Genomic DNA, 7,100 nt, shown 5'->3' with positions numbered 1-7,100 from the left:
AGCCCCAGAGACACAGAGACCTCAATTGGGCACCACCTTTATTGCCAAAATTTGGGGGAAATCGGTTAATTTTTGAGTGGATGTGTTTTTTGGAGAGGGATATTTTTAGCGCAAGGGCCCGTTTTGGGTCAAATTCCCGCCATTTTGGCTCAAATGCCCCCCACAAAGCCCCAGAGATGCAGAGACCTCAATCGAGCAACACCTTTAACGCTGAAATTTGGGGGAAATCAGTTAATTTTGGAGCAGATGTGTTTCCTGGAGATGGATATTTTTGGCGCAAGGGCCTGTTTTGGGGCAAATTCCTGCCATTTTGGCTCAAATGCCCCCCACGAAGCCCCGGAGACACAGAGACCCCAACTGGGCATCACCTTTAGTGCTGAAATCTGGGGGAAATCGGTTAATTTTTGAGTGGATGTGTTTTTTGGAGAGGGATATTTTTGGCACAAGGGCCTATTTTGGGGCAAATTCTGGCCATTTTGGGTCAAATGCACCCCATGAAGCCCTGCAGACACAGAGACCCCAATCCAGAGAGGTTTCTTGCAGAAATCTGGGGGAAATCAGTTAATTTTCGAGCATATGTGTTTTTCAGAGATGGATACTTTCAATGCAAGGGCCTATTTTGGGGCAAATTCCCACCGTTTTGGCTCAGACAACCCCTACGAAGCCCTGGAGATGCAGAGACCTCAATCGAGCAACGCCTTTATTGCAGAAGCTTGGGGGAACTCGGTCCATTTTGGGGGGGGGTTCTGGTGGCGGGACGGGGCGCTTTTCGGCGGGGGAGTCCAGGGGCGGGTTTCGGGGCGAATCCCGGCGGTTTGGGGTCAGATGCCGTCGTCGAGGCCGCGGAGGCGCCGGGCCAGCTGCAGGTCCTTGGGGAAGAGGGTGACGCGGCGGGCGTGCAGCGAGCACAGGTAGGCGTCCTCCAGCAGCCGCACCACGAAGGCCTCCGCCGCCTGTGGGGGCCCCCCAACCCCCCCCCAAAGCTGGAGCACCCCAAAATCCAGCCATGGGATGGGGCACCCCAAAATCCACCCCCCGATAGGGCACCCCAAACCTGCCCCCCAAATCCACCTCCCCAAAGCTGGAGGACCCCCAAAACCACCTCTGGGATGGGGCACCCCCAGATCCACCCCCACAGAGGGCACCCCAAAATCCACCCATGGGATGGGGCACCCCAAAATTGCCCCCCACATCCACCCCCCCAAAGGTGGAGCACCCCAAAATCCACCCATGGGATGGGACACCCCAAAGCAGGGGTCCTGCACCCCCCCAGCACCCTGGGGTGCACCATGTCCCCCCGGCCTCTGTGTCCCCTTGTCCCCCAACCCTGTGTCCCCCCAACCCACTGTCACTCCATCCCTGTGTCCCCTTGTTCCCCCTTCCCCATGTCCCCATGTTCCACCATCCATGTCCCCTTGTCCCCCCCATCCTCATGTCCCCATGGTACCCCCATCCCCATGTCCCCTCATCCATGTCCCTGTGTCCCCCGTCCCCGTGTCCCCTCCCATGTCCCCATAGTACCCCCATCCCTGTCCTTGTGTCCCCCCATCCCCATGTCATTCTGTCCCTGTGTCCCCTTTTCCCCTCATCCCCATGTCCCCATGGTACCTCCATCCCTGTGTCCCCTCATCCCCCATCCATGTCCCTGTGTCCCCCCATTCCCCTGTCCTCTCATCCCTCATGTCCCCCCATGCATGTCCCCATGTCCCATCCCTGTGTCACTCCATCCCTGTGTCCCCTTGTCCCCCTATCCACATGTCCCCATGGTACCTCCATCCCTGTGTCCCCTCATCCCCCCAACCCCATGTCCCTGTGTCCCCCCATCCGCATGTCCCCTCATCCCCCATGTCCCGCCATCCTTGTCCCCTTGTCCCCCCCATCCCCATGTGCCCATGGTACCCCCATCCTCGTGTCCCCTCATCCCCCCATCCATGTCCCCCTGTCCCTTCATCCCCATGTCCCCTCATCCCCCACGTCCCACCATCCATGTCCCTGTGTCCCCCCATCCCCATGGTCCCCCTGTCCCCCGTCCCTGTCCCCGTGTCCCCCCCCGTGTCACCTCCTGGAGGGCGAGCAGGGCCGTGGCCTGCCAGTAATAGTCCACCCCCCGCGTGAACATCAGGCAGATCTCCCGTACCTGGGGACACAGGGGACACGCCACCAGGGACGCGGGGGACACGTCACCAGGGGCACGGGAGGGATAGAGGGGACCATCACCGGGGTGGTGGGACAACGGGGGACACAGGACCTGTCACTGGGGACCCCTCACTGGGGAGGTGGGCCATGTTACTGGGGACACAAATACAGCATGGGGGACCCACCACTGGGGACATGGGGGACATGAAGAGACACAGGGGACATTGGTGGAGACATGTGGACCACATGGGACGTGTCACGGGGGACATGAAAGGACGCGTCACTGGGGATGTGAGGCAGAAGACAACAAGGGGACCCATCACCACGGACATGGGGGGAGGATATAGGAGAGCTGTCAGCGGTGACAGGGGACATGGGGGACCTGTCACAGGGTGACATGGGGGAGATGGGGGACCGACCCATCATGGGGGAACACGGGGGACCCATCACCAAGGACATGGGGGACCCATTGTGGGGGGACACAGGGGACACGGGACCCGTCATTGGGGACTTGGGGGACCCATCTCTGGTGACATAGAGAATCCGTCACTGAGGACACAGGGGGACATGGGCCACCCGTCATCAGTGACGTAGAGCATGGAGGACCCATCACCTGGGACAGGGGGGACACACAGAACCTGTCACGGGGGGGGACATGAGGGACTTCTCACCAGGGGACACAGGGGGACATGGGAGACCCATCACCGAGGTCACGTGGGGGACATGGGCCACCCGTCACCAGTGACGTAGAACATGGGGGACCCATCATGGGGGACCCATCACCAGGGACATGGGGGACCCATCATGGGGGGGGACATGGGGGACACAGGGGGACGGGGGGGGACCCGTCACCGAGGACATAGGGGGGACATAGGCCACTCATCACCAGCAACATAGAACATGGAGGACCCATCACTGGGGACATGAGGGACATGGGGGACTCGTCACCAGGGGACACAGGGGGACACGGGGGAACATGGGCCACCCGTCACCAGCAATGTAGGACATGGGGGACACAGGGGACCCATCATGGGGGGGGCACAACCAGCATCTCGCTGGGGACAAGGACACGGGGAGGCACTGCATCACGGGGGGGAACGACAAGGCCACCGAGGGGGGGGACACAAGGCCATTGGGGGGGACAAGGCCACCGGGAGGGGGGACACAAGGCCACTGCATCACCCCAAGGACAAGGACATGAGAGGCCCCACGTCACTGGGGGGGACACAAGGACACAGCACGGGGGGTGGGACACGGTGTCCCTGGGGATGGGGACATTGGGGGGGGAGACAGGGGGGTCTGGGGAGCTCCGGGGGATTTTGGGGTGATTTAGGGCAATTTTGGGGCATTTGGGACTCGCCACACAGAAGAGCTGCACTGAGAGGAAGGGGGGCAGTTTGGGAGGGCCCAAAGGGGGTTTTGGGGTGCCTGAGGGGGGTTGGGTGCTTGAGGGGAGGAGTCAGAGTTTTTTGGGGGGGGTTCAGGGGGGTCTGGGGGTGATTTGGGGGCAATTTTGGGGCATTTTGGGCTCGCCACACAAGAGAACGGCACCACGGAGGAGGGGGGTGGTTTGGTGGGTCCCAAAGGGGGTTTTGGGGTGCCGGGGGGGGCAGGGATTTTGGGGGGTGTTTCAGGGTGATTTGGGGGTCCCGGTGGGGTGTTTGGTGCCCGGGAGGGGTCAGGGATTTGGGGGGGGAGATTTTGGGGGGATTTGGGGGTCCGGGGGGGGGGGGTTGGGTGCCCGGGGGGGGGCGGTTGGGGGGGTTCAGGATGATTTGGCGATGGTTTTGGGGCACTGCGGGGGTTTGAATGCCTGGGGGGGAGTCAGAGATTTGGGGGCACTCGGGGGGGTGTTGGGTGCCCGGGGGGGTCAGAGGGTTTGGGGAGCGTTTCAGGGTGATTTTGGGGTCCTGGGGGGGGTGTTGGGTGCCCGGGGGGGGGGGTCAAAGGTTTGGGGGGGGGGATTTTGGGGTCCCGGGGGGTGTTGGGTGCCTTGGGGGGGGGTCAGGGTTTGGGGGGGGGGACCTGGGGGGGCTCACCACGCGGGAGAAGGGCCTGCGGCGGATGAGCAGCGCCGTGCTCTTCTGGTACTTGCGGATCTCCTGCAGCGCCCGCTGCCCCGGCCGGTACCGCCGGCGCCCTGCAGCCCGGCACCGCCCGGCCGCGGCGTCACCGCGCGTGGGAGCCGGCGGCCACGCGGGGCCGTGAGGGGGGGGCGCGGAGGGGCTCTAGGACCCGGGGGAGGAGGGGGAAAGCCGGGCCGGCGGCCACGCGGGGCCGCGGGGGGAAACGCGGAAGGGAGCGGAGGGACTCTAAGACCCGGGGAAGAGCCGGGCCCGGCGGGCACTAGGACCCGGGGGAGGAGAAGGAAAGGTGGGCCCGGCGGGGCACGCGGGGCCGTGGGGGGCAACGCGGAGGGGCGCGGAGGGGCTTAGGACCCGGGGGAAGGAGAGCCGGGCCTGACGGGCACTACGAGCAGGGAGAAGAGAGGGAGAGCCGGGCCCGGCGCGGTCTAGGACCCAGGGGAGAGTTGGGCCTGGAGGGCTCTAGGACCCGGGGGAGGGAAGAGCCGCGCCCAGCGGGACACGTGGGGTGAAACGCGCAGGGAAGCGGAAGGGCTCTAGGACCCGGGGGAGGAGGGGGAAAGCTGGGTGCGGCGGACTCTAGGACCCGGAGGGGGTGACCGGCCGGCGGGGATTCTCTAGGACCCGGGGAGGGGGCGGGGGGTCGTTCTGGGGGGGGGGGGGGTCTCTAGGACCTGGGGGGGGGTGGTTCTGAGGGTATCTAGGACCCGGGGGCGCTCGGGGGTAGGACTTGGGGAGCGGGGGGGGGGGGGGTTGTCCGCCGGTCTCTAGGACCCAGGAGGCCCGGGGGGGGGGGTGTCGGGGGGGGGCGTGTCTCTAGGACCCGGGGGATCCCGGGGCGGCACTCACGGGCGCGGGGGGGGGGCGGCGGCGGCGGCGGCGGCGGCGGCGAGGGGGGGCGGCGGCGGCGCCGGGTGGGCGGCGACTTCCGGCGGGGCATGACCTGGGGGGGGTCAAGCGTCACGGCGGACCCCGGCGTCCAGGCTCGCCCCCCCCCAGCTGTAGCCATAATGTCACCACCCTCCCCCAAAGCGCCGCGGCCGCTTTCTGGCGTCATCACCGCGGGGCGCCCCGGCCGCCCCCCACCCGCACCCCGATCCGCGCCTGACGTCCGCGACCCCCCGCACCTGACGTCACTGCTCTCCGCTGACGTCACGGCCAGCTGCGCGCGGGCTCCGCGCCGCGCGCGATTCAAACTTCGCGCCGCGGCCCCGCGCGTCACTTCCGCCCGCGGGAGGGGGGCGGGGCGCGGCCGCTCCGCGCCGCCCGGAGGCCGCGTCTCGATGGTGCCGGCGCCGGAGCCGCCTCATTTGCATGATGACGCGCCTCCCGCCCCGCCGCCAGCCCCCCCTCTTCCGCCATGGCCGGGGGGGCGCAGCGGGACCCAGGCGTCCGGGCCGTGCTGAGCTCGGCCTTTATTGATTTGGGGAGGGGGGGCAGGTCCAGTTGATCCCGGTTGACCCCAGCATGGTCCCGGTTGGTCCCAGCATGGTCCCAGCACAGTTCCAGTTGCTCCCAGTTGGTCCTGCTTGACCCCACTTGGCCCCAGCATGATCCCCGTTGGCCCCAGCACGGTCCTGGTTGATCCCAGTTGGCCCCAGCACAGTCCCAGCAGGTCCCGGTGGGGCTCAGACCTGGCAGCCGTGCCGGGCGAAGTCCTCGAGGAAGGACTGCAGCTCGGCGCAGACGCCCCGCAGGAGGGTGGCCCCGCAGCGGGAGGCGGACGGGACCTCCTCAACCCACGAGTCGGGGCCCAGGAGGGTCTGCGGCCTGGGGACACGCAGCGACGTGGGGACGTGGGGGGGCATGAGGGACATGGGGGGACATGGGATATGGAGAGACATGGGGGGACATGGGGGAGATGGGGAGACCTGGAGGGACCTGGGGGTACCTGGAGGGACATGGGGGGACCTCAGGGACATGGGGGACATGGAGGGACATGAGGGACACGGGGGACACAGGAGGACACGGGGGACATGGAGGGACATGGGGGTCATGGAGGGACATGGGGGACACAGGGAGACATGGGGGACATGGAGGGACATGGGGGACATGGAGGGACCTCGGGGACATGGCAGACATGGGGGGACATGGTGGACATGAAGACATGGGGGGGCCCCCCCTCTCCCAGCTCCCTGGCCCCCCCCGCCGCCTGGGCCCCATGGGTGCTCACCGGCCATGTGGGTCACGTGTGGGGCCGCTGCGGCCCATGAGCAGGTAGCGGCGCTGGGGGCGCAGGCGCAGCCGGCAGCCCCCCCGCACCAGGAACCGCCGCTGCTGTCCCACAGCCGCCTCCCAGGGGCCTGCCCCACAGCATCAGCACGGCCGAGGCACCGCCAGGCCCCGCTGCCCCACGGCAGCCTGCGCCCGCCCCCAAACTGCCCCCACTGCTCTCCATTGTCCCATTGCCCCCCACTGCCCCATTCCCCCCATTGCCCTCATTGCTCCCCATTGCCCCTCACTGCCCCATGGCCTATTTCAGCCCATTTTGCCCCCGTTTGCCTGTTTTTGCCTTTTTCCACTCCATTTTGCCCAGTTTCGCCCTGTTCCACCCACTTTCACTCCGTTTTGCCCGGTTTTGCCCATTCCCACCCGATTTTGCCTCCTTCTGCCCTATTTTACCCGGTTTTGCCCCATTCCGCCTGATTTTGCCCATTCCTGCCTGGTTTCACCCTGTTCTGCCCCATTTTGCCCAGTTCCACCCGCTTTCAGCCCATTTTCACCCCGTTCTGCCTGGTTTTGCCTGTTCCTGTCTGCTTTCACCCTGTTTTGCCCAGTTCTGCCTGGCTTTGCCCTTTTTGCCCCATTTGGCCCGTTTTTGCCCTTTTTTGCCCAGTTTTGCCCGTTCCCGCCTCATTTCACCCATTTTCGCCCAGTTTT

At 65.9% G+C, this 7,100-nt stretch overlaps 2 protein-coding genes across 2 annotated transcripts in view; both read right to left on the bottom strand.

The window, feature by feature from the left end:
• Positions 1–683: 683 nt before the first annotated feature.
• Positions 684–5,498, bottom strand: CENPA (centromere protein A). The gene is made up of 5 exons (XM_064504436.1): positions 5,348–5,498; positions 5,070–5,163; positions 4,176–4,276; positions 2,060–2,137; positions 684–953 (listed from the first exon to the last, which is right to left on the bottom strand). The coding sequence occupies exons 2-5, from the start codon at positions 5,158–5,160 to the stop codon at positions 822–824; spliced, it is 402 nt and encodes a 133-aa protein (XP_064360506.1). The 5' UTR covers positions 5,161–5,163; positions 5,348–5,498; the 3' UTR covers positions 684–821.
• Positions 5,499–5,699: 201 nt separating this feature from the next.
• Positions 5,700–7,100, bottom strand: part of LOC112996251 (complement C4-B-like) — a 41,453-nt gene continuing 40,052 nt past the window's right edge. Inside the window, exons 40-41 of the mRNA XM_064504447.1 lie at positions 6,394–6,523; positions 5,700–5,990 (exon numbers count right to left, since the gene is read on the bottom strand). Coding sequence (XP_064360517.1) covers positions 5,849–5,990; positions 6,394–6,523 — 272 coding nt within the window. The 3' untranslated portion in view covers positions 5,700–5,848. The remainder of the gene's footprint in view (positions 5,991–6,393; positions 6,524–7,100) is intronic.

Source organism: Dromaius novaehollandiae, unplaced genomic scaffold, assembly GCF_036370855.1.
Source record: "Dromaius novaehollandiae isolate bDroNov1 unplaced genomic scaffold, bDroNov1.hap1 HAP1_SCAFFOLD_33, whole genome shotgun sequence".
Classification (NCBI taxonomy): Eukaryota; Metazoa; Chordata; class Aves; order Casuariiformes; family Dromaiidae; genus Dromaius; species Dromaius novaehollandiae.
This window is presented reverse-complemented; position numbering and strand designations above follow the sequence as displayed.

Coding starts and splice junctions, on each gene's coding strand:
- CENPA (XM_064504436.1), bottom strand. CDS start 5,160: ATGCCCCGCCGGAAGTCGCCGCCCACCCGGCGCCGCCGCCGCCCCCCC. Junction 4,277..5,069: donor GCCGCCCCCCCCCCGCGCCC/GTGAGTGCCGCC, acceptor GCCGGGCTGCAG/GGCGCCGGCGGTACCGGCCG. Junction 954..2,059: donor CCCTGCTCGCCCTCCAGGAG/GTGACACGGGGG, acceptor GGGCCCCCACAG/GCGGCGGAGGCCTTCGTGGT.